Source organism: Taudactylus pleione, unplaced genomic scaffold, assembly GCF_031769625.1.
Source record: "Taudactylus pleione unplaced genomic scaffold, aTauple2 ptg000110l, whole genome shotgun sequence".
Lineage (NCBI taxonomy): Eukaryota > Metazoa > Chordata > Amphibia > Anura > Myobatrachidae > Taudactylus > Taudactylus pleione.
In genome coordinates this window covers 3377688-3404526 of record NW_028284512.1, presented here as the reverse complement: position 1 = coordinate 3404526, position 26839 = coordinate 3377688, and the positions used below count along the sequence as shown (strand labels likewise).

General features: G+C 49.9%; 1 protein-coding gene across 1 annotated transcript in view; it reads right to left on the bottom strand.

Moving 5' to 3' along the window:
• Positions 1–3702: 3702 nt before the first annotated feature.
• Positions 3703–26839, bottom strand: part of RABEPK (Rab9 effector protein with kelch motifs) — a 29093-nt gene continuing 5956 nt past the window's right edge. The window contains exons 2-8 of the mRNA XM_088471147.1: positions 17964–18032; positions 15535–15695; positions 13745–13897; positions 12381–12542; positions 11807–11956; positions 11556–11705; positions 3703–4050 (exon numbers count right to left, since the gene is read on the bottom strand). Of these exons, the coding sequence (XP_088327273.1) occupies positions 3773–4050; positions 11556–11705; positions 11807–11956; positions 12381–12542; positions 13745–13897; positions 15535–15695; positions 17964–18016 (1107 nt within the window). The 5' untranslated portion in view covers positions 18017–18032 and the 3' untranslated portion in view covers positions 3703–3772. The remainder of the gene's footprint in view (positions 4051–11555; positions 11706–11806; positions 11957–12380; positions 12543–13744; positions 13898–15534; positions 15696–17963; positions 18033–26839) is intronic.

Genomic DNA, 26839 nt, shown 5'->3' with positions numbered 1-26839 from the left:
TCCAACCAGCCAGATTGGATAGATATGACAGAAAATTGTATAGTGCATGGCCAGCTTTAGTGTGCCTTGAGGACCGAGGTTGGGAAACACTGGAATATAGGATCCATTACTCAAAAAGTAACATGTTAAGCCAAAGAAAAGTCTGCACTAAATAAATATATGATACAAAATTGCATTTCTACTTGAGTGCTGGTCGCTCTACAACTAATTCTAACTCTTTGACTCACACCTGCACCATCTGCTACTTACAATAATTGACCATTTGCTCATGAACACTTGAAAACATATTTAACCAGTTTGAACCATAGTTTTTGTCCATTTTCATGTGTTTGGGACCATATGGTCGAATCTCATTTGCTCCCATACATTACTAGGTTTTTATTCCAGCCAGACACACTATATAGTTATCTATGCCCAGCATTAGTATACCTACGTTTATTACTCTTCCCATGGTTTTGTCTCCATGGCGGTGTCCAATCAAATTTATTAAAACAAACTGAGTCCAGAGCACAGCAGTCCATTCTCCCTGATGGGCTTGGCATCTTCTGTTTATACACTTCATGGGGCCCATTTTCAATGCGTTTTATCGTATGCAACGAGTTGTGTATGATACTGACAATGTATACCTCATATTTAGATGAATGGATTGAAGTGTAAATAATCCCAATAAGTGAAGTATAATGATAATGTTCATACAAGTATATACATGCAATTTTTAATATTGAGAACATTATGCTACACATATTGCAACCCTCTTTTGGGATATCCATATACAAACTAATTTGGAGTAAGCAAACTACCTGCAGCTCCTAGAAGATTGGTGGGACTACCCACTGTAGCCACTCTCTGCTAATTGCAGTACCAGGGGGAGAATGCACCTCCTCCTGGGACTGCCTGTTCTGTGTGTAATTGGCAGGTAGGACATCCAATGGGAAGTCACTGCCAGTGTCAGTCACAGACTGCAACGGACTGAGGTGGCGGATTTTACTGGGAGCAAGGGGCTGCAGCCCCTAGGTAAATTGTGCCACTTGTACATACCATAGAGAACTAAGGGCTAGATACATATGCAAATTTGGCAAAGGCAGGCGATCGCAAGGCGTAAGCATGCCCACTATGTCTTGGCGTGCGATCGCTCGGTGTTTGCAGACCCCATCAACCTGGCTTAAGACACCCACTTGCGCACGTCATCTCCAGGATGTGTATGTAACATCGAGTACCAGCGGAAGCGTTTGCAGCACTTGTGGTTGACCATACCCTACCGCTAGCAGTGTAAAATTCAGCAAAGTGACGTGTACTATGACGCTGCCTCTTAATTATGCACACCTCTGAAACTGCGTTAAGACACTCTCAGGCACTCCTGCGTTCGCACATCCACTCCCTCGTTTATAGCGGCCAGCCCCTGTCACCATCTACAAACGGCTTGTCCTGTCACACATTAAGCCGGGCTGTCTATGCGCAGCGAGCGAATGCTTCCCGATCGCTCGCACTGGTTCGCGCATGGCGATTCGTACGCACAATGCAAACCATCGGCTGGCTTCATGCGAATGCTCCCTAGTGAGTGGGTCTGAATTGGGCCCTAAGTTCAAACCATATGGCCCACCCCATATGTACTGCTCTTCGAAGCGACATATATATATATATATATATATATATATATATATACATACATACATACATACATACGCAGGGCCGGCGCTAGGCTGTGCTGCGCCCAGCACCGTCCTGTGTTGCCGCCCCTTCCCTCCGCTCCCTCCCCCCTGAGCTTAAATATCTCCCATAGCGCTGGGAGGGAGGTGGGCGTTTCATGCACCCTCCGGAAACAGTAGCGCTCCGGGCGACGGACCGGCTTGCCCGTGCCTGGAGCCGCTACTGTTTATATGCTGTCAAAACTGAGGGCAAACTTGGTGCCCATGAAAGTATTGTGCACTTGTAAGAAAAACTGAACCTCAAATAAAAATAATAATTATGTGAAAAGACCTTAGAATCCAATATAAACTCACGTAATTTCTCCTTCAAGTCCATATTCCCTCTACGTAACAAGTTAGTAGATGGCAAGTTCATTAAAGGTGCTGTAATTGTGACCATTGCAATGTGGCAACTATCTTAAGGCTGGGTACATACCTGCACGATATCGGCCCAACATATCGTGCAGTGTGTATGCCCGATTTGCGAGCTCCCGCATGCGATATCGTGTGATAGGCCGTGCTGCACGGCCAACCACACGATATCGCATTCGGCACCATACATATTAATGAAGGACGGAACAAGTGATCGTTCAGTCGTTTATTAAATCATGTAGTGTGTACCGGCAACAATGCGATGTCCAGGGTGAAAGCAAATGGCCCTGAACATTGGCACGATTCCCAGTCGTTCAGGTGTATACCCACCCCAAGAGTAATGCCTGCTCATGTTTTTAACCATCATTTTTATTTGCCACAAATTCACTTGATATTTGCCATCCATTAAGCTGCATAAATCTCTCCAATAGAGCAGACACAGCTCTAATGTACCAAAAAGAAAATAAACAAGTTTGTTTAAATGCTCATACAAAAGCATAATAAAATCTCCTAGCAATGAAGGAATCTCCAGTCCGTGTCAGCAAAGCATTACCAAATAGCCAATCACAAGCAGGGGGGAGGGGAGTTAGGGTTAGGCACCCCTAAGGAGGGTTAGGGGGTTAGGTTAGTTAATATTTACCTTAGGGACGATCGGGCTTTCCAGTGCTGTCGGGCTTCCGCTGCCGGGAACTCTGCTTATGTCGGCCTGCAGATGCCGGGAATTGAACCCCCGGGCCATGCTGCCGGCAGTATTTCATACCGATTCCGCGCATTTGTGTAGTTTGCAAGTGCAGAAACTCAATGTACTAGGCCTATGAAAGATCTACCTATCCAGGCACAAATGCAAATCTGCGTGGGCTATGTGGGCACAGGCCCTTTTCTGGGCATGAGAAAAATTAAATCATGCAATTTATTCATTTATTCTATGCAAACTAACAACATACTCACTTTGCATAAGCCCCATGGTGACAAAAGCATTGGCCACAAAACAATTCAAAATTGATACAAGGTTATGTACAGATAAGAGATTATGGGCCTCATTCAGCTTGGATTGCAGGTCTGTGTTCGCACGCATACGTTGCGAAAATATGCATCGCGATCGCAGTACTATACCAAGCCGCCCACTTCCCATTACATACATCCGCAAGTCAGCTAAAACATCGGTAACAGCGTACCCATACGTAGAGCTGTGGTTGAGTATGACATGACTCACAACCTGCAAAGCTTCCTGTGGCTGCGTATGCCGTCGCTGGGGCTTAATTATGCACACTCCTGTAACGGCGTTCAAACACACAGGCACGCCTGCGTTCCTTCTACCACCCCCAAATGGCACTGGCTGGTCAGTAATTTCTCCATGCCACTGCGTATCCGTTGCATTCGCAGCAGCCAGTTCACGCACTGCGGCGCATGCGCAGACCACAAACATTGACCAGGTGCGTGCGAACGCAGACCTGCGATCCAAGCTGAATGAGGCCCTAAGTCTGCATGTCAGCGGACTTAATTCTACACTACTTCCCATATAACCTTTCTATTGAAGTGTTCATCTTGATTCTGCACCCTATGTTTTTAATACCTAGTAACAGAGAAACATTAATACTTATGGAATGACAGGCGATACGCGAAATTATCTGAATATTTAAAAAAAAAAAAAAAAAAATTGTCTTTAAGAGTGTATGGGAAATGAGCACATTTCCATCATTGGGTTATACATGAAGCTATTTTTGAAGTGCAGTTACATAGCAGTCATTGTACAGTTCTCCATTAGTATCCATGCCACCAAAAATAAGACAGAGAGGCACGTGTCCTGTGTGGCCCAAATCCTCATCTCCAACAGAAAGGTCATTACCGTCTCCTATTTCATTCACGTCATCTTGGCCATTTTTGGAGTTAGAAATATCTGTCCTGATTTTCCATGGAAGAAGACACATGGAGTGATCTAACCGTGGAGGTGGACGGGGGGAATCAAACTTCATCTGTGTCCATAAACCTTTTTCTACAGGAAGGTGAAGAAAGTTCACATGTGACCAAAGCACAGTTTCAGTATGTTTAGCCTTATTGGTCTTAAATAATAAAAGTGCTGTCTGACAAGTCATCTTCTAGACGGCATGTTATGGCCGAAGTGAAGATGCCCCCAGGTCCAGGCGCCCAGGAATAGCGGGGAGCACAGGGAGGGGGGGGGGGTTGATGAAGGGGTGCACTGCAGAGCATGGGGGTGCCCAGCAATTAGGGACAAGGGCTGCAGGGTGGATGTTGGGGCTTGCATTGCCAGGAGCGCTTGCAGGGACGTAAGGGCTGGCTGGGACCTGTAGTGCCATGGTTGAAAGTAGCGGTGGAGGATGTACTATTAGCGGGGCAGCATCTAGGACATATACCTTTTTGTATTGTCTAATTGTAACGTGTCGATCATTTATTTGTCGATGTATTAACTGTCGACCTATTTAGTTTCAATCTAGGACTCATCGATCTTAGATATGTCGATCTATTAACTGTCGAACTATTTGGTGTGGAACTTGGACTCGTCGATCTTTTATATGTCGATCTTTTATCTGTCAACCTATTTATATGTCGATGTATTAACTGACGACCTATTTAGTTTCGATCTTTTATTATGTCCATCATGTGTGTTGTCGATCTTCATGTTGTCGGTATGCTTTGTTTCGATCATATGTAGTGTCGATCTAATGTCCGTGTCGATCTCGTGTTTGTCGATATAGAGGTGCGGTCGATCTATAGTTTGTCGACCTCGATGGAGTCGATGTACGGTGGTCGATGTATGTATTGTCGATCTAACGGAGGTCGATCAGACAACCGGATACCCTTCCCTCTAACTGCACTGTTCTGAACGAAGGCTCTTTGGTGTATGTATACGAAGAGTTCTTAAGAAATTAACAAAGATATCTATTGTCTACCTCCAGAGAAGCAAGGGTCAGAACATCAACATGTTCTGAAATGTCAACAGAATGTCTACAAGAACGTTATGTCGACATGGTCATAATGTCAAGAGTTCATTATATCGACATTGTGCAGATCGACAGTCAAAATGTTGACATAGCATTATAATGCTAAAGTTAGGTTTAGAGTTGGCTAAAAAACAAGAAACATGGTAAGAACTTACCTTTGTTATCTCTGTTTCTACGAAGTCCATAGGGTCCACAGGGTGACCTTGGGGTATAGCTGGATCCTGGATCCTCGGGCACCACGGAGTTAAAGCTTTTAGCTGCTCCCAGGATGCACTTGGGTCCATCCTCCTCTATACCCCGCCCCTGAGCCACAGGCACCTCAGTTGGTAAGCAGCCCAGGCCGGAGGAGGAGATGAAACAGAGAGAAGGAAGACTGGAACACACAAGAACCATACTCACAGAAATGGGAGACGGAAAACCGGTGACCAGTCACAGTGCCCATATGAAGCCAGGTGCGTCAGGGCGGGTGCCCTGTGGACCCTATGGACTTCGTAGAAACAGAGATAACAAAGGTAAGTTCTTACCATATCTCTTGTTTTCTACTTCAGGGTCCACAGGGTGACCTTGGGGATGTCCCAAAGCAGTCCAACTAAGGGCGGGGACGCTCCTGTGCTGATAGGAGAACCCGGCACCCAAAGGATGCATCCTGAGAGGCAAAGGTGTCAAACGCATAGAACCTCAAAAAGGTCTGAATGGAAAACCAGGTGGCCGCCTTACATAGCTGAACAGCAGAGGCGCCACGGCTAGCAGCCCAAGAAGGGCCCACAGACCGAGTGGAATGAGCCTTAACAGAGGCTGGAACAGGTAAACCCTCCTGCATATAAGCCTCAATAATAACAGAACGAAGCCAACGGGCTAGAGTCTGTTTGTTGGCAGGCCAACCCCTCTTGTGAAAACCAAAGAGGATAAACAAAGAATCGGACTTCCTCACAGAACTAGCCCGGTCCACATAAACGAGTGCACGGGCAACGTCTAAGGAAGTCTCCCCAGCCGAAAGATCAGGCGACTGAAAGGCTGGTACAACAATTTCCTGATTAATGTGGAACCTGGAAACCACCTTAGGCAGGAAATCAGGACGAGTGCGAAGCACCGCTCTGTCCTGATGAAAAATCAGAAAAGGGGGACGACAAGAAAGCGCCCCCAAATCTGAAACCCTCCTGGCAGAAGCAATTGCCAAGAGGAAAACAGTCTTAAAAGTTAGCCACTTGAGCTCCACTGACTCCAAGGGCTCAAAAGGCGGACCCTGTAAGGCCCGAAGAACCACCGCCAAATCCCACGGGGCCACAGGTGGCACAAAGGGAGGCTGGATTCTTAAAACACCCTGGAAAAAGGTGTGTACGTGAGGCATTGCAGCAATCCTGCCCTGGAACCACACCGACAGAGCAGACATGTGCACCTTCAGTGAGGAAAGACGTAATTATAAATCCAAACCCGACTGAAGGAAAGCCAGAATATGCGAAACCCGGAACACCTGGGGATCATATTTTCTGGCCTCGCACCACTGAAAGTAAGTGTGCCACACTCTGTGATAGATCCTCGCGGAAGCAGGCTTGCGCGCCCTCAGCATGGTGGCAATAACGGAGCTAGAAAAGCCCCGAGACCTCAGGACGGCTGTCTCAAGAGCCACGCCGTCAAAGATAGTCGACCCAGATCCGGGTGAAGACAGGGCCCCTGAGACAACAGGTCCCGCCGTTGAGGTAGGAGGTACGGAGCGTCGATGGACAGGCTCCGCAGATCGGAGTACCACGGCCTTCTGGGCCACCAGGATCAGTGTGCCTCCGTCCTGCTTGAACTTGCGCAGGACCCGAGGCAGCAGAGATATCGGAGGGAACAAGTAAGCCAGTTGAAACAGCCATCTCACCGACAGCGCGTCTATCAGACTTGCGCCTGCGTCCCTTGTCCTTGACCCGTACACGGGCAGCTTGTGATTGTGACGGGACGCCATCAGGTCCAGCTCTGGCAGCCCCCACTTGTCCACGAGTAGTTGGAATACCTCTGGATGAAGCGTCCATTCCCCTGAATGCACGTCGTAACGGCTGAGGAAGTCTGCCTCCCAATTGAGGACTCCCGGGATGAAGACTGCCGAGAGAGCTGGAAGATAGCGCTCTGCCCAAGCCAGGACGCGGAACACCTCCGACATCGCAGCTCGACTGCGAGTCCCTCCCTGGTGATTGATGTACGCCACCGTGGTGGCGTTGTCTGACTGCACCTGAACGGCCCTTCCGTGAAGAGTGGTGCCGGACGACTGCAGGGCTCTGTATACTGCCCACAGTTCCAGGATGTTGATGGGAAGAATCGCTTCCTCCGCCGACCAACGACCCTGAAATGACAAGGAGCCTGTCACCGCCCCCCAACCCCGGAGACTGGCATCTGTCGTGAGCAGAACCCATTCCGGGATCCAAAAGGGGCGCCCCTCGAGGAGATGAGCCGTCTGCAGCCACCAGGCTAGGGACAGACGCACCTCCGAGGACAACACCAGCATCTGAGAGCGGATCCTGTGTGGCAATCCGTTCCATTCCGAAAGAATCAGTCTTTGCAGGGGCCTGGAATGGAACTGGGCAAACTCCACCATGTCGAATGCCGACACCATGGACCCCAAAACTCTCATTGCTGAGTGCACCGACACTCTGCCACTACTCAGACAACTGTGAATCCGCAGCTGTAAGGAGGAGACCTTCTCTGGAGTCAGAAAAATCCTTTGCTGACGAGAGTCCAGCAGGGCCCCCAAAAGAACCATCCGCTGTGATGGGATGAGGGAGGACTTCTTCCAGTTGATCAACCAGCCGTGCGCTTGTAGGCAAGCGACCGTCAGGTGGAGATGCTGGATCAGTACCTCCGGGGAGCTCGCCAGCAAGAGGAGGTTGTCTAGATACGGTAGCAACCGTATCCCCTGGCTCCGAAGGTGAGCCGCCATGACCGCCATCACCTTGGTAAAAACCCTTGGTGCCGTGGAGAGGCCAAAGGGTAGAGCCCTGAATTGGTAGTGGTTGTGGAGAATAGCAAACCGCAGAAACTTGTTGGTGTGATGTTGCTATAGGCACATGGAGGTAGGCGTCCTGGATATCCAGGGAGACCATATAATCCCCCGGTTCCATCGCCAGAATGATGGAACGCAAAGTTTCCATCCTGAATTTGGGAACCCTGAGAAACCTGTTCAGGGACTTCAAATTGAGGATGGGGCGATGAGAGCCATTGGGTTTCTGCACCAGAAACAGCGTAGAGTAATACCCCATCCCACGTTGAGACTGTGGTACGGGTATAATGACCCCCGCCGTCAGCAAGGCCTCTATGGCTTCCTGAACCTGCAAGGCCTTGGTTTTGTCCTGAGAAGGACTTGTGCAAAAAAACTGGCGAGGCGGCCTGTGCCGAAAAGACAGGGCATACCCCTGGGAGACCACTTCTCGCACCCAGGCATCCGTGGTGGTAATGTGCCAGCACTGGGCGAATTGAAGAAGTCGGCCTCCCACTCTGGGGTCCCCCAGAGGGAGGCCCGTCCCATCACGCAGAAGGCTTATCTACTTGCTTCTTTGGCTTTGAGGCGGTCTTGGGTGCGGACTGCATCGGGAAGGACTGACCCTTTGCCTTGCCCTGAACCCGAAAGGAACGAAAGGCCGAGCTCCGGACCTTAGCAGGTGTAGCAGCTGAAGGAAGGAAGGCTGACTTGGATTTTGCCAGGGTATCTACTATTTTGTCCAGGTCCGGACCAAATAGTAACTCTCCATTAAAAGGTAAGGCCTCCAAGCCTTTCTTTGAATTCGAGTCTGCTCTCCAAGACCTCAACCACAAGGATCTGCGAGCAGACACTGCTGCCGCCGAAACCCTAGAGGTCAGCAGACTAGCATCCAAAGATGCTTCTCCAATGTAGGAGGCGGCATCTCTCATCTGTCCTAACAATGCCCTCTGGACATCCGGAGCTTCATCCGTAAACGTGTCCTCCAAGGCGTAGGCCCACCCCTCAATGGCCTTGGCCACCCAGGAGATGGCCATGGACGGCCGGGCTACAGCCCCTGAGAGAGAATAAATAGACTTTAGACAAGTCTCCACCTTCCTGTCCGTAGGATCCTTCAGCGAGGATATAGACGGCAATGGCAAAGTAGCACTCCTGATGAGGCGTGTTACATGGGAATCGACCGCAGGCGGAGTTTCCCATTTCTTACAATGCGCTTCCGGAAATGGATAATTGGACGCCAAGCGTTTCTGTGGCAGGAATCGCTTACTGGGCGTCTGCCAGGCCACCGCCATGTGATCAGTCAACTGATCAGACAAGGGGAACGCTGCAGAAGGAACCTTAGCTTTTTTTAAAACTAGGATACCTCGACTTGGAAGCAGGTGCCTCATCCTCAATCAGAAGAATGGCCCGCACCGCCCTAACCAGAGCCCGCACATTGATGGAAGACAGTGTCTACCTCCTGGACTGAGGCATCTGAGGCTGAGTCATCCTGCACCTCACCATCATCCGAGGACCCCTCAGAGTCCGAAAAGTGCGCAGCCTGTGCCATAACTGTGCGTTTAGACGCCCTGGAGGGCACGTCACTGCGCAACATCGACTGAAAAGTTGAAGATGCTGCCGCCAAATCCTGGACAGTGTGGGAAAGCGCATCCACCCAGGGTGGAGGAGCTGCCCCAGGAGCCTGAAACGGCACCACAGCCTGCTGCGCCACAGGGGTGGACTGTATATACATTGGCAACCCCGCATAGGGACCAACAGGCTGAGACCCCGGGGGAGTCTGCAATAATTGTGGGACACCCGGGGAATGGGGGATGGCAGGCTGGGGCAACGCCCTAGTAGGGGCGGCAGTCGGGACTGACAGACGGTCCGCGATGGACACCAGCACCTGGGAAAACATCGCCAATGGAGGCTCCTGCGACATAGGAGGTTTAGACATACCAGGGAGCGCCTGGCACCGTCCGCACAGGCCGTCCTGTGACAAATCCTCCCTATTCACTACTGCAGAACAGCGCCTGCAGGAGAATAATACCGGAGCCCCGGAGTGCTCAATCTCCTCCTCAGACATGACTTAGGAAGAAAACGTGCGCACTCACCCGTGTGCTGGACAACAGCCCACAATATGGCACTGTGTAGCACACAACTGTATGTGACGGACCTCACAAATACGTGATCTATATAAGTGAGGTCAGTAGAAACACCCCTCCCCCACACACCTGTAGGGCTTGTAGGAGAAGGAAAGGGATAGGTATAGGCTGACAGTAAGTAGAAAAAAGACACAGATAGGCAGCATTAGCAAAAGTCACATACCATGCAGGAAGATATACTCACTGCACCTTTCCACTACTATCAACCTCCCAGATTCAGTGTCTGGGAGGGCTATAGTGCTGTGTACACTGTCCTTGTCGGGGGAGAGGTACACAGGGGGACCGGTCCGCGTGCTCCCTGAGAGTATCTGCGCTGCCACTTGGAGAAAATGGCTGCTGGAGACCTCAAAGGAGGAGTGGCCGAGTAATCTGCAGCTCAGCGACGCCAGACTACGAGCTGAAAGGCGCGCTGAGCTGAGGGGAGGAGCCGCTAGACAGGGAAGGCTTCCTCCCCTGGCTAGCATATTAACCCCAGGGCTTGCCGGCTTCCCGCTTGCCGTTTATTTACCCTGGTGGTCTAGTGGTCTGGCAGGGTATGCCTCCGCTGGAGGGGGGGCCCGCTGCCACCGCTAGCGCCCCCGGTCTGTCCCCTAGACCGGGGGCATGGGGCTGCATTTAAAAGGAACCCGCGCACCGCCGCTAATCAGCGGTGCGCGGCTTACCTTGCTCTCCCCGGCGTCTCCGGCAGCAGTCCCGGGGGAAACCAGAGTCCGGCTATTACAGACTCTGGCTTCCCCCGCCGCGATCCCCAGTTCAGTGCTGGCGTCGCGGCGCCAGCAGGGAGAAGGAGCGGCAGCGTGGGCGTCGGTACAGACAGCCCATCGCTGCCGCTCTGGAGAAAAACTGTAGTAAAAATAAATTTAACGAAGTTAAATAAAAAAAAAAAAATTAAAAGCTTTAGGGGGCTGCTCCTGCAGCCGGCCACGACTCCGGCCGGGCACCATCTTAAACTGAGGTGCCTGTGGCTCGGGGGCGGGGTATAGGGGAGGATGGACCCAAGTGCATCCTGGGAGCAGCTAAAAGCTTTAACTCCGTGGTGCCCGAGGATCCAGGATCCAGCTATACCCCAAGGTCACCCTGTGGACCCCTATGGACCCTGAAGTAGAAAAAAATAATATGTCAACACAACATGTTACATAATGACATAACATCCAAGTTGACATTCTGACTGTCGACATATTATACCACACCAGAAGCAAGAGCAGTTTCCTGTGCCTGGCTCCAATGCCTCACTGAAGCATGCAGGAAGTCTCTGGAAGAGCAGGGGGGCCATGATTGGACTGGTTGTTAGGTAACTACAACGTACTTCGAAGTACACCCCTCTCCGAATAAGCACCACCACCCATGCAGTCCAGAGTACATATACATCTCAACAAATATAGAATAGTGTTGAATATTTAACTGATAAACTACAGTTATGGGTTGATGCAGCATAATGACATACCTGTATCATATCTGTGCATAGTGCCTACAGCCCCGGTTTCAGTCATTCCACCAAAGATATAAATGGACTTTTCCCAGGAAAGTGCAGAGTGGGCTGCACAGGCAGGAGGAAGGTCTCCCTTCACCTTTAGCTTCTCCCACTTCATAGTACCTAGAGAATATTAGACATTTACTTTGTGGGAACTACACATTTTTATAATAGATGCATCTATGTATGTATAAGTATACATCTCAATCAAATAGAAATAATACCTGTGTCAATGCAGAACAGGTCACTAAAGAAGGTGCTGCCTGCCATCCCACCGTGAATGAACAGCTTGGTTCCTAAAGCTGCCAGAATGTGTCCGTGGCGCGTTTTTGGGGGGTTACCAGATGTTTCAGGCTCCGTCCATGTCAGGTTGGCTATCACAAACAAGTTGCTAATTAACTGTATGGACCACATAAATTCTATCATCATAAGCCCATATTTAAAGCTCCATGTGAGAAGGTAAATGGCATGGGTGGATCCAGGAGGGGGAAGGGGCGGCGGCGATCCCCATCTGTAACACTTCTCTCCTGCCCGCTACAGTTGCCTGTTGTACAGCAGCGTAGCGGCACATCATGCAGGGGAAGAGAGGAGACTGTTCATGCTCAGCGACAGTAGTCTCCCTCCCTAGCCCAGCACACGCTGGGCTGCAGAGGGTCCAGGGAGGCTGTGCTGCTGCTATACCGTGGCCAGAGGTAGAAGGCAGGAGAGATGTGTTACAGAGGGTGGGGGTGATCGCACCCTCCTTGGATCCTCCCCTGGTAAATGGCAACTTTTACAACATATACCCAGAGATCTTACTTGTATCAAACACATGAAGCTTGTGGTCATTGACTGGCTCTGCACCTTTCTCCCCTCCTCCAAAAACATAGAACTTGTCTCCGATGGCAGCAGATGACGTGTGAAATGTCCGAGGTGTTGGGGAAGATCCCTCTACTTTCGGGCTTTTCCAAGAACAGCTCCCTAAAATCAGAAATCACAACACTGACAAGTTATACATTGAAAATATATCGGAAATGCTTATAGATCAGTGGTTCTCAAACTCGGTCCTCAGGTTCCAGGTCACCCAGCAGGTGCACAGGTGTATTCATTACTCACTGACACATTTTAAAAGATCCACAGGTGGAGCTAATTATTTCCCTTGTGATTCTGTGAGGAGACCTGGAAAACATGCACTGTTTGGGGTCCTGAGGACAGACGGCCTGATTCAGACCCGCTCGCGAGCGATATGCACTCGCAAGCGGGTCGATGGTGGCCCAGTGCGCATGCGCGAGACCCGGATAGCAACGGGCAAACAGTCGCTCATGGGTCTCGTACCAAAGGGGGCGTGCTGTCGATGTTGAGTGACAGCACGCCCCCTTTGGTGGGCGGGCCGGGGGAGTGGCTGCCCAAACGGAGGCTTTCCCATGGGAACACCTCCGTTAGGGGGCGGCCCCACTGACATCACGAGTGATGTCAGTGGGAGAGATTTCGGCTCAGTTTGAGCCGAAATCTCTCTTGGGCTTGCGGCAATGAGACCCTACCACAAGGGTCTCGTCGCAAGCCCGATGGTCACGATGGTCTTGACCATCGCGACCATCTTCCTGGCCGCTTGCTATAGCTGTGAGCGGTCACCCACAGCTATGCGAGCAGAAGCTTTTGCCTTCTGCTCCACGGGAGGTTTCTGTCCTCCCTGAGCTCGCAGATTCCGCTCTAGAAGGCCGGCCCTGATTCAGAGCGAGCGCTCTGTCAGAGCGTCCGGCTCTGAATCAGGGCCAGAGTTTGAGAACCTGTGCTATAGATTTTTGTGATCGCAAAATACAAGGTGATAACAGTATACAATATATATCATGCAATAGCTTTATTAAAATATGTAGAGTTCTGCTGCAACATGCGACAGTCAAGACTGGGCATAAACAACTTGAATCCATAGGTCCATCCTGCTTTGTGTGAACACTTCAGGCTGGTTGTGCAATGGTGTGGTGACTGTCTCATTGGCTCACATTGGGCCCCTTAATACCAGCTGAGCATTGTTCAAATTACAAAGCTCTCCCGAGTCTTGATTTGTCCATTTGCATCCAACCTTCAACAACCCTAATGAATCAAATTAAGCTTTTTACAATGTCCACTTGTAAACACTACACAATATTTATAGTTTTCCATTCAAACTGGTAATTAATACATACCTGGGTTTAACACCTGAACAGTGTTTCTATTCTCTGCCTGTTCGGCTCCTCCAAATACCCAGATGCTCCCCGGATTACTAGTAGATGTAAAGCTTGCATGTTCATAACGGGGTAACAGACCCTCCCAGCAAGGATTGTCCCACTCATATTTGTCTACAAAAAACAGGGGAACATGCAATTAGAGGTGACTGTGGAGATGAAACAGATGTTATACATCATTGATATAGAAAAATGTTGTTGGGAACAGTTATATTCAGTTTTCTCTACCAATTTAGTTCAAACAATTATGAAGGTAAAATGTTATTTACAATGCTAGTTGCTAGATTATGTATCCGTTATGAAGTATGATTTAGCCAGATGATGCCTCCACCATGCAAATATACTTATGGCATTTATCTTCAATTCTGGCAACATCCTGAAGCATGCACACACATAAGCTACAGTTTAATGTAAAATAACTTGCACGAAAGGGAACTGAAATCAATATAACTGAATAAAGCTACTGATCAGTTGCCTCTTTGTATTATTTCACTTGCTTCTGTGTAGTATTTACATGCTTAGGTTCCCTCCTGCCAGCACTTCTAGGCTAGTGCCAATGGCTTCTTTATGCAAATAACTAACAGGCTCATAGCACACATACATACATATATACCTTCTACATCCTGCATGGTTATAAACAATAAAATCTAAAAATACTAATAATAGTCCAATTGTCTTGAAATGAAAGGAATACGGGTTACTTTTTTTCCAAATCCAGGGCCGGCTCTAGGGGTGTTCGACCAGTGCGGTCGAACATGGGCGCCACCCATAGAGGGCGCACCCCTCCCCAACATCCCGATTTCAGCGGGACAGCACTGTCCCGCTGTTCCACCCGTGGGCCAAAGTAGCTCGCGGGTGGTCAAATCAGGAAGTTGGGGACAGCTGCGGCAGTGCCGGACCCCGGAGTCTGAATGGATGCCGCGTGCATCCATTCAGTTACGGGAGAGGGCTGGGGGAAGCCCAGCTAGTGAGGCTCCGCCAGCCTGACGTTATTTGGATGCGTGCCAGGCGGGCACACCTCCAATCAACGTCACATAGGGGGCGTGATCTATGTTAATTAGACCACGCCCCCATTGTCAGTAATGCGATGTGTGGGCACAGTCTGAAGAGCCGGCACAGGGTGCTCCGACCCCTGCAGCCGGTACTGTCCAAATCCCACACTTTGTAAACCAAGTAAAGAAAGAGGAGGGGCACGCGATGTGCCACTGGGCATTACCACAATGCTCGGCAAATATCAGCCAATTACGGTAGTGCCAACATCACAAGCTCTATGGGACGGCACAGCACGACAATGTCAGGGAACTGAATCACCCCCCCAGTCATGCAGAGAAGTATGCTGGCCACGATTACAGGCCATAATGTATTGGGAGTGCTTTAAAAGACATTTACCGGTAAGTTAATTAAGAAGATAGTAATGAAACCAATCTCCTGCGTCTACGTTAACACAGTAATAAGTGTAGACAATAAAAGTGAGGTGTGTTTTTGTCAGGATTAGCTCCTGCAGGTTCTAAGCTTGCGGGCAGGGCTCACTTACCTCTTTCCCCATCTGCTATCACCCTGTAATGTTTTGTTCCCAATTGTAATGCACAACAGAATACTCTGGCGCTATACAAATAAATGTTAATAAAAAGTCATAACTAATTAACTCTTTATCATACTTCATGCAATTTCTAGATATTCAGTCATACTGTCAAGAAAACTTTCCTTAACCATTATTTTGGAGTCGGTACGCAAGAGGTATTTCCTATTACCGAGATTTATGATGTGCGCATCAGAGAAGCAGCATCCAGGATCTGCCCCGCCGAGGACCACCACTCTTCCCTTCCCACCATCATCATCAGAGGCAGGCACAAACATGCAGGTATGTCCAACTCGGGGACTTGGGGGATTTCCGGCAGGAACGAAAGCATACCTGTAGAGATATAACCACCAACATAGAGAATCCGAACGCTAAGCATATTTACATAAAAGCTGCACATAACATCCTCCTTAAATGAGATTATACTCCTATACACATGTGTTTGCCTTACAATGTTACCTAAAATATTTCACTGTGGGACACTTTCCAGCCGAGTGATGTGCTGTGAATGGGACTGGACAGATTTAGGAGTACATACATACATACAGTAGAATGAGAAATGGGATATTGATGCAGAACACTTTGTGTCTCTAAAAAATCCAAAAAACAAAAAGAAAACGCATCTAGAAGGATATGTATCACAGGACCAGAATGGAGATGGATACACTGGGCACACTGCTTGGATCTTGTCTTTAGAAAACACTTGTATTGTTTGAAAGAACAATGCCTCCGTCAGGATAGTAGGGGATGCAGTTATGTGACCGCCGCATGGGATGCCGGCGGTCAAAATCCCAGCGCCGGAATCTTGACCCGCGGCCAGAATCCCGACAGCCGGCATACCAAACGTAAGTATAGCGGGCCGGGACAGCTGTTAGCCGTGGGGGTGGGGGTTAGGTTTAGGCACTAAGGGGGGAGGGTTAGGGTACAGGGGGGGGAAGTTAGGGTTAGGATGCAGGAAGGGACGGTTTGGGGGTGAAGGGGAGAGGGTTAGGATACTTACTCAGCCCGTCGGGATTCTGAGCATCGGGATGCCGCTGCCAGTGTTTTGACAGCCGGCATCCCAACTGCCGGTCTCCCATACCCAACCCAGATGGTAGATGTTGGTAACTATACAATACAAATAGGTTTGTACTCAGGGTGTACTGGAATCACAGAGATCAAAGCTCACACAACTATACTCAAAAGTGTAATGAAATAGCCCATCAGTAGTTCATCATAAACAATGTTTTTGGTTGATCGAATATATTTTTGTGAAATATATATACGACACTATGGAGAGATGTATATTTTGTAATCTGATAATAGAAGATTTCTTCATGGCATAAAACGTAAAGACCAGAGCCGTAACTAGACTTTTTGGTGCCCTGTGCCAGAAAAAGCATTGGCGCCCCCCTCATTTTCAAAGGGACATAATGCACCCAAAAAAGGGCCATGGCTTCATGGGGAAGGGCCAGGGAAGAGATAGGAGAGGCAAGGAGTTGTTGCGGATGAAATAAGAGGAAGCTACAAGCAAGAATGAGAATAAACAGAAATTTGACAGGCCCAAACAGCGCCCCCTGACCTGTGGTGCCCTGTGCGATGGCACCGGCCGCACTACCCTAGCTACGGCCCTGGTAAAGACTATTTCAGATAGTGTTCCCGCTAGGCTAATTTAGCTCCCTGCCCAATTTTAAAAGGGCAACATGTGCCCTGCCCTTGTAGCGACACCCCGCTAAAGCAGCCTGCCCTGAGCCTTCCCCACCCATGGGCCGCAGTGTCCTGTGGGTGGGAAAAGTTGAAGTGAACGATCACCGCCGGGTGAATAGACGACGTGTGCATGCGAACAGCCTCTATTCACAGTGAGGGGAGAGCTTGGAGGAAGCCAAATTGGAGTAGTCACAAAACCACGACTCTCCCCAGCCATCCACGCCCCCTTTTCGGGAGCACATGCGCCTTAGGCGTGCACAGACGCTCCCTGCCGGCACCCTCAGTGCCCTGCCCGCAGTTTAGTGGGAAAAAGCCTATTAAACAGTATGTCCACTTTTGGTACACAGTTTATCGCACCACTACATAGTTTATTAATTTGTACACTAGTAGTCACTGCTCTGTAAGGCATATTTTTTTAGTCTACAGGTTCAATAAGGGGTATATTTACTAAAGTGCAGGTTTTTAGAAGTGGAGATGTTGCTCACAGCAACCAATCAGATTCTACTTAACGTTTATCTAGCACCTGCTAGAAGATAATAGCTAGAATCTGATTGGTTGCTATGGGCAACAACTCCAATTCTAAAAACCTGCACTTTAATAAATATACCTCCTAGCCTCTTCTGCTCTTAGAGTAACAGAGGCCTCATTTGTTAATAGAAAGCAGTGCTCCCAGCATATGCCGGGTTATTCTTTCACGTCTTATATTTACACTTGATTATATTATTAAACCGATAGCAGTGCCTCTTGGTCATATTAGATATGTGTGCAAATTATATATATTTTTTATATAATATATCAGAGAAAGTAACATAAAATACTATATTGAGATTGAAAAAGTATTCATAAAAAGGTCAGTTCAACCAAAAGACCTTGATTATATTGCAAATTAGCAGTGATATAAAGGCAGACACTCACCACATTAATTCTTTAGGTACATCTTCTGGTTCCAAAACTCCCAGAAATTCCATAGTAGTAAAGTATAAACTGAAATATAAAATAATTGATTACTATACACCAGGCACACATCCATTTTAGCTTTTTTATATAGTTAATTACTACAGAAAGGGTTACTACAGTTATTGTGTTTTCGTTGGAGGATCAAGTAAAAATGGGAACAGAAGAAAACATGTAACAGATTTTCTTTACATGTGTGAAATAATACTAAGGCCCGTATTCAATTAGAAGTGAAAAGACCGTTGCCGGATCTTTCGCCGTCATCGCTGGTTTCAGGTGCAAAAAAGTATCGCGTGCGTCCCCGTGTATCCCCGTATTCAATTTTAAATCGGTGAAAACGGGACCCGGCGAAACGCAAACAAGCGAAAAGTGCTGTAATTTGGTGGAAATCAGCCTGACACCCCCCAAAAGATCATCTGACATGGGGGTTCACTATGGGTACCCCTGATTAGCCCTACTGAAGGTATTTGGGGTCTTGGAATGGTCTCAATAGGCGCTACTTAGCGTCTATGGGACAGTGATGAAGAATAGCATTTAGCTACTTTTTGGGGGGAAAATAAGTAGTTCCATTAAATTTGGGGTACATGAAAATGGGTGCAAGCATATTTTAAAGTTGCTAAAGTCAAGCATTAAAAAGCACCAAAAACGCACCTTCAGCAAGCACCTGCAATCCAAAATACACCTCCCCCATACTGTCAGACCCCCCAAAAGGCTATTTCGCTAGTTTTTGATTTTGTACCCCCACTTTGATTTTTTTCGCCCACTATTTCAAAGTGCTTTTTTGGGGTGTCTTGTGTTTTTTAGCGTTTGACGCAATTAGCGTCAAGGGGGTGTAAAAAGGGTTTAGGGGGGTTGCCGCAATTTGCACCCTAAAATCCCAATTCTGCACTTTTTTCCGCCGGGTATCCATTGGCGAAACTCTTCGCACCGGCGTAAAGTCGGGACAAATTGAATATGAGGATAAGTTGAAACCGGCGAAAATGACATCATCGGCGAAAAAAGTATCGCGGAAACTGAATTTTCGCTTCTAATTGAATACGACCCTTAAAACTGATTTACATCTGCTCTACTATACAAGTTTTGCTGCAATTAACACATTGTCAGAAAGCTGTACTACACTATACAAATTCAGCCTCACGCAGTTGAACGTAGTTGGCTTCAATTGCACCCAAATTGCGTGCACAGAACCAAATGCGTATATTTGTCCTTATAAAGAGTTGTATGCATCTTTACAGTGGGGCTTATCCATATGCTTAGTTTGATAGCCGTCATTAACATCATTATCACCAGGGCACGCTTGCACCAGCCTATACTTGGTGGAAAAGATGCACCTGGAGCCATGCGGCTTTGTGCTTTCATCCATCTCTGCAATTCCATAGTCGTGTTCTCTCTGAGCTTTGCCTATGTGTGAACAGCCCAGTTACTCCCCCTCAGTGGCAGGTATAGATGCAACTGAAATGTGTATGACCTGGGCTTGCATATGTTTGGTACCAGAGCATGTGCAATGTGGAAATACCAAGATGAGCTCCGAAAATAGGCATACGCTCTGCATCAGCGCCAGAGCCGAAACTAGACTTTTTGGTGCTCTGTGCCAGAAAAAGCATTGGCGCCCCCCTCATTTTCAAAGGGACATAATGCACCCAAAAAAGGGCCATGGCTTCATGGGGAATGGCCAGGGAAGAGATAGGAGAGGCAAGGAGATGCTGGGGATGAAATAAGAGGAAGCTACAAGCAAGAATGACAATAACAAGAGATATGGTAAGAACTTACCTTTGTTATCTCTGTTTCTACGAAGTCCATAGGGTCCACACGGTTGACCTTGGGGATATAGCTGGATCAGGATCCATGGGCACCACACAGTTAAGCTTTTAGCTCCCAGGATGCACTTGGGTCCTCCTCTATACCCTGCCCCCGAGCCACAGGCACCTCAGTTGCTAAGCAGCCTAGGCCGGAGGAGAATATGGAACAGAGAGAAGGAAGACTGGAACACACAAGAAACCATACTCACAGAAATGGGAGACGGAAAACCGTTGACCAGCCACACAGCCCATTTGAAGCCAGGTGCGTCAGGGCGGGCGCCCTGTGGACCCTATGGACTTCGTAGAAACAGAGATAACAAAGGTAAGTTCTTACCATATCTCTTGTTTTCTACTTCAGGGTCCATAGGGGGTCCACAGGGTTGACCTTGGGGATGTCCCAAAGCAGTTCAACTAAGGGCGGGGACGCTCCTGTGCTGAAAGGAGCACCCGGCGCCCAAAGGATGTATCCTGAGAGGCGAAGGTGTCAAACGCATAGAACCTCAAAAACGTTTGAATTGAAGACCAAGTGGCCGCCTTACACAGCTGAACAGCAGAAGCGCCACGTCTAGCAGCCCAAGAGGGACCCACAGAACGAGTGGAATGAGCCTTAACAGAGGCTGGCACAGGTAAACCCTCCTGTGCATAAGCCTCACAAATAACGGAATGAAGCCAACGGGCTAACGTTTGTTTGTTGGCAGGCAAACCCCTCTTGTGAAAACCAAAGAGGATAAACAAGGAATCAGACTTCCTAACCGAAGCCGTCCGGTCTACATAAATTCTAAGCGCCCGGACCACATCTAAGGAAGTCTCACCAGCTGAAAGATCAGGGGACTGAAAAGCTGGCACAACAAGTTCCTGATTAATGTGGAACTTCGAGACCACTTTGGGCAAAAACTCAGGACGAGTGCGGAGCACCGCTCTGTCCTGGTGAAAAATCAGGAAAGGAGGGCGACAGGAAAGCACCCCCAATTCAGACACCCTCCTGGCTGAAGCAATTGCCAGGAGAAAAACCGTCTTAAATGTCAGCCACTTGAGCTCCACCGACTCAAGAGGCTCAAACGGAGGACCCTGCAGGACCCGTAGCACCACTGCCAAGTCCCAAGGAGCCACAGGAGGCACAAAGGGAGGCTGGATCCTGAGAACACCTTGGATAAAGGTGTGAACGTCTGGCAGTATTGCAATCCGCCGTTGCAACCACACGGACAAGGCGGACACATGAACCTTCAGAGATGCAAGGCGTAAGCCGAGGTCCAATCCTGACTGAAGAAATTCCAAGATCCTAGAAACTCGGAACACCTGAGGATCATAATGTCTAGACTCACACCACTGAAAGTAAGTGCGCCACACCCTGTGGTAAATCCGTGCGGAGGCAGGCTTGCGTGCCCTGAGCATGGTACCAATAACCGAACTGGAGAAGCCCCGAGACCTCAAGACGGCTGTCTCAAGAGCCACGCCGTCAAAGACAGCCGACCCAGATCCGGGTAAAGGCAGGGCCCCTGAGACAACAGGTCCCGACGCTGAGGAAGAAGGTACGGCGAGTCGATGGAGAGGCTCCTGAGATCGGAGTACCAAGGCCGTCTGGGCCACGCCGGAGCCACCAGCACGAGCGTGCCGCCGTCCTGCTTGAATTTCCGCAGAACCCGAGGAAGTAGGGATATCGGAGGAAACAGATACGCCAGGTGAAAAGACCATTTCACCGACAGCGCGTCCACCAGACTTGCGCCTGCGTCTCTTGTCCTTGACCCGTAAATGGGCAACTTGTGATTGTGACGGGAGGCCATCAAGTCCAGCTCCGGCAGTCCCCATCTGTCCACGAGTAGCTGAAACACCTCTGGGTGAAGCGACCATTCCCCGGGATGCACGTCGTGACGGCTGAGGAAGTCCGCTTCCCAATTGAGGACTCCGGGGATGAAGACCGCCGAGATCGCTGGAATGTGACCCTCCGCCCAAGTCAGGATGCGAGACACCTCCGACATCACTGCCCGACTGCGAGTTCCGCCTTGGTGGTTGATATACGCCACCGTGGTGGCGTTGTCGGACTGCACCTGTACCGCCCTTCCGTGAAGAGCGGGGCCGGACGACTGCAGGGCCCTGTATACTGCCCGCAGTTCCAGGATATTGATGGGAAGAAGTGCTTCTTCCGCAGACCAACGACCCTGGAGAGACAATGAGCTGGTCACTGCCCCCCAACCCCGGAGACTGGCATCCGTCGTGAGCAGGACCCAGTCCGGGATCCAAAAGGGGCGCCCCTCGACCAGATGAGCTGTCTGAAGCCACCAAGCCAAAGATTTTCGAATGTCCGGAGACAACACCAGCACCTGAGAGCGGATCCGGTGAGGTAACCCGTTCCATTCCGATAGAATCAGCCCCTGCAGGGGCCGGGAATGGAACTGGGCAAATTCCACCATGTCGAATGTCGACACCATGGACCCCAGAACTCTCATAGCCGAATGGACCGACAGGCGGCAACTGCTCAGGCAACTGCGTATCCGCAGCTGTAGGGAGGCGACCTTCTCCGGAGTCAGGAAGATCTTTTGCTGACGCGAATCCAGCAGGGCTCCCAAATGAACCATCCGCTGTGATGGAATCAGGGAGGACTTTTTCCAATTTATCAACCACCCGTGTGCTTGCAGGCAAGCGATCGTCAGGTGGAGATGTTGAAGCAGTACCTCCGGGGAGCTCGCCAGCAACAGGAGGTCGTCCAGATACGGCAGCAGCCGTAGATTCTGGTTCCGAAGATGTGCGGCCATGACCGCCATAATCTTCGTGAGCACCCTCGGTGCCGTGGAGAGACCAAAGGGTAGCGCCCGGAACTGATAGTGGTGTTGAAGGATAGCGAACCTCAGATACCGCTGGTGCGAAGATGCTATCGGAACATGGAGGTAGGCGTCCTGGATGTCCAGGGACACCATGTAATCCCCCGGTTCCATTGCCAGAATGATGGAACGTAACGTTTCCATCCTGAACTTGGGAACTCTGAGAAATTTGTTCAGAGACTTCAAGTTGAGGATAGGGCGATGAGAACCATTGGGTTTCTGCACCAGAAACAGAGACGAATAATACCCCGTCCCTCGTTGTGATAGACGAACGGGAACAATGACCCCTGCTTTCAGCAAGGACTCTATAGCCTCCTGAACCTGTAACGCCTTGGTCTTGTCCTGAGAAGGACTCGTGCACAAAAACTGGTGGGGTGGTCTGTGCCGAAAAGACAGGGCGTACCCCTGGGAGACCACTTCTCGAACCCAGGCATCCGTGGTGGTATTGTGCCAGCACTGGGCAAATAGAAGAAGTCGGCCTCCCACTCTGAGGTCCCCCAGAGGGAGGCCCGTCCCATCAGGCCGCAGGTTTATCTTCCTGCTTGGAAGAAGGGGCGCCAAGCACTCCAGGCTTGCTTCTTGGGTTTAGAGGCAGACTGTCTCGGGAAGGACTGACCTTTCGCCTTACCCTGAACCCGAAAGAAACGAAAAGCCGAACTCTGAACCTTAGCAGGCAGTGCCGCCGAAGGGAGGAAGGCCGACTTGGATTTATCCAGGGTATCCACTATTTTGTCCAAGTCCGGACCAAATAGTAATTCCCCATTGAAAGGTAAGGCCTCCAGACCTTTCTTTGAATCAGAGTCCGCTCTCCAGGACCGCAACCATAAGGATCGGCGGGCAGACACCGCTGCAGCCGATACCCGCGAGGTCAGCAGACTAGCATCTAAAGAAGCTTCTCCAATGTAAGAAGCAGCGTCCCTCATTTGTCCCAACAACGCCCGCTGGACATCCGGAGCGTCGTCCGGGAAGGTATCTTCCAATGCATTGGCCCACCCCTCAATGGCCTTGGCCACCCAGGAGATGGCCATGGACGGTTGGGCCACCGCCCCGGAGAGGGAGTAAATAGACTTTAAGCAAGTCTCAACTTTCCTGTCCGTGGGATCCTTCAGCGAGGATATCGACGGTAATGGTAAGGTAGCGCCCCGAGTTAAACGGGTGACATGGGAATCCACCGCCGGTGGAGTTTCCCATTTTTTACAATGTGCCTCAGGGAAGGGATAATTAGAAGCCAACCGCTTCTGAGGAAGGAATCTCTTACTGGGCGCCTGCCAAGCTACCGCCATATGATCCGTCAACTGATCCGACAGGGGAAACACCGCAGAAGCCACCTTAGTTTTTTTGAAACTAGGAAACTTCGACTTAGGAACCGGTGCCTCATCCTCTATAAGAAGAATAGCTCGCACCGCCCTAACTAGTGCTCGCACATTAATGGACGACTTGGTATCCATTTCCTGGACCGAGGCGTCCGAGTCAGTGTCATCAGGGACCTCCCCATCATCTGAGGAACCCTCTGAGTCCGATACCTGAGCAGCCCGTGTCATGAGTGGGCGTTTTGAAATCCTAGAAGGCATGTCAGTCTGCAACATTGACTGAAAAGCCGAGGAAGCGGCCGCCAAATTTTGCACGGCGTTGGAGAGCACATCCACCCAGGGTGGAGGAGTCGCCATAGGGACCTGAAAAGGTACCACAGGCTGCTGCGGCACAGGGGAAGCCTGTATATACATAGGCAACCCCGCATAGGGACCCACTGACTGAGACCCAGGAGGACTCCGCAATAACTGCGGGACACCCGGGGAATGAGGGATGGTCGGCTGGGGTAACGCCCTAGTAGGGAGAGCAGTCGGGACCGACAGACGGTCCGCAATAGACACCAGCACTTGAGAAAACATCGCCCACGGTGGTTCCTGCGTCAGAGAAGGTCTGGATGGGCCAGGAGCCACCTGGCATCGACTACACAGGCCATCCTGTGACAATTCCTCCCTATCCACTCCTGCAGAACAGCGTCCGCAGGAGGCCAACACCGGAGCCACTGAGCGCTCAACCTCGTCTGACATGACAGAATATATTATATAGTCAAAAAAATATATCTGGCAACAGGGAAGAAGAAAACGCACTCACCGGTGTGCTGAACAACAGCCCACAATATGGCACTGTGTAGCACACAACTGTATGTGACGGACCTCACAAATACGTGATCTATATAAGTGAGGTCAGTAGAAACGCCCTTCCCCCGCACACCTGTAGGGCTTGTAGGAGAAGGAAAGGGACAGGTATAAGCTGACAGTAAGCGGAAAATAAGCACAGACAGGCAGCACTAGCAATAGTCACATACCATGCAGAGAAGATATACTCACTGCACCTTTCCACTACAATCAACCTCCCAGATTCAGTGTCTGGGAGGGCTATAGTGCTGTGTACACTGTCCTTAAATCGGGGGAGAGGTACACAGGGGGACCGGTCCGCGTGCTCCCTGAGATCTGCGCTGCCACTTGAAGAAAATGGCCCCCAGAGACCTCAGAGGAGGAGTGGCCGTAGAGTCTGCAGCTCAGCGACGCCAGACTGCATGTTGAAAGGCGCGCTGAGCTGAGGGGAGGAGCCGCTGACAGGGAAGGCTTCCTCCCCTGGCTGGCCATAACCCCAGGGATGCTGGCTTCCCGCATGCCTGTTAACCCTGGTGGTCTAGTGGTCCCACGGGTTATGGGGGGCCCGCCGCCACTGCCAGCAGCCTCCGGTCTGTCCCCAGGACCGGAGGCTAAAGGACTGCATTTAAGGCATTCCGCGCGCCGCCGCTAGCCAGCGACGCGCGGCTTACCTGAATCCCCGGCGACTCCGGCAGCAGTCCTGGGAGGTAGACAGAGTCCGGCTAGCACGGACTCTGTCCTCCCGCCGCGATCCCCAGATCAGTACTGGCGTCGCGGCGCCAGTCGGGGATCAGAGCGGCAGCGTGGGCGTCTGAATAGACAGCCCTTCGCTGCCGTCTGTAGTAAAAAGGAAGATTAAATAAACAAAATCTATGTTAAACTAAAAAAGCTTCTGGGGGCTGCTCCTGCAGCCCCCCCTGCGCGGTGACCGACTCTGGCCGGGCACCAACTTACACTGAGGTGCCTGTGGCTCGGGGGTGGGGTATAGAGGAGGACCCAAGTGCATCCTGGGAGCTAAAAGCTTAACTGTGTGGTGCCCATGGATCCTGATCCAGCTATATCCCCAAGGTCAACCCTGTGGACCCCCTATGGACCCTGAAGTAGAAAAACAGAAATTTGACAGGCCCAAACAGCGCCCCCTGACCTGTGGTGCCCTGTGCGATGGCACCGGCCGCACTACCCTAGCTACGGCCCTGATCAGCGCCATTGAGGGCAAATAAAGGTCTATCACAACAGAAATAGAACTATATCACAGTATATAATGCATTGATGGTGCACTCTAAAGGGTAGATTTACCATACCGTGGTTTGTCAAAGCTGCCGATCATCGGTAGCTTTGACCGATGGATTTTAAACAGTGATCAAAATAAATGCTAAACAAACCTGGTTTATAGCATTCAGACCTGATGAGGTTTTAAACCCATCGGTCAAAGCCGCTGATGATTTGTGACTCTGACAAATCACGGCATGGTAAATCTACATCCTTTGAAGAGGCCTCCACTCTGCTCTTTTGAGACCAGACTGAGGGCCTCAGGAAGATAAGGTTATATTATTGCCAGGTACCCGTTTCACCACTGATCGAATGCCTGAAATAAGGCGGTCACAGTATCGTTAGGTACACACCTGAACGGTTCTACTCACAATCCAACTGACTTCACAATTATCAGAGCAATTACATGATCTTGAGAACATCAGAGTTGGAGTGTGCGCGCTAGTTTTTTTTCCTTCCACTCTCAGTGATAATCTGTCCAAAAATCATCACAAAAATGTCCTTTTAAATTAACTATCAGCAGAAATGTCAGATGATCGGAAATACATACACACTACATAATATCCACGATATAGGCTCATCGTATTGAAGAAATGCTGTGCAACAATCTAATTATCCAATCAGACTGCTTTTGGAGCAAAGGCCCTGCAAAGTGTACCCCTTTCCACCAAAATCCCAGCTCCAACCCGGGACACTGAGCACGGGTTGGAGCCAGGTTTTAACCCCTTTCACACTGGCAGCTGGAGCCTGGTTATTCCTGGGTTCAGCCTTTGAAACCGGACCCAGGTCTAAATGCGTTACAGTGGACGCTA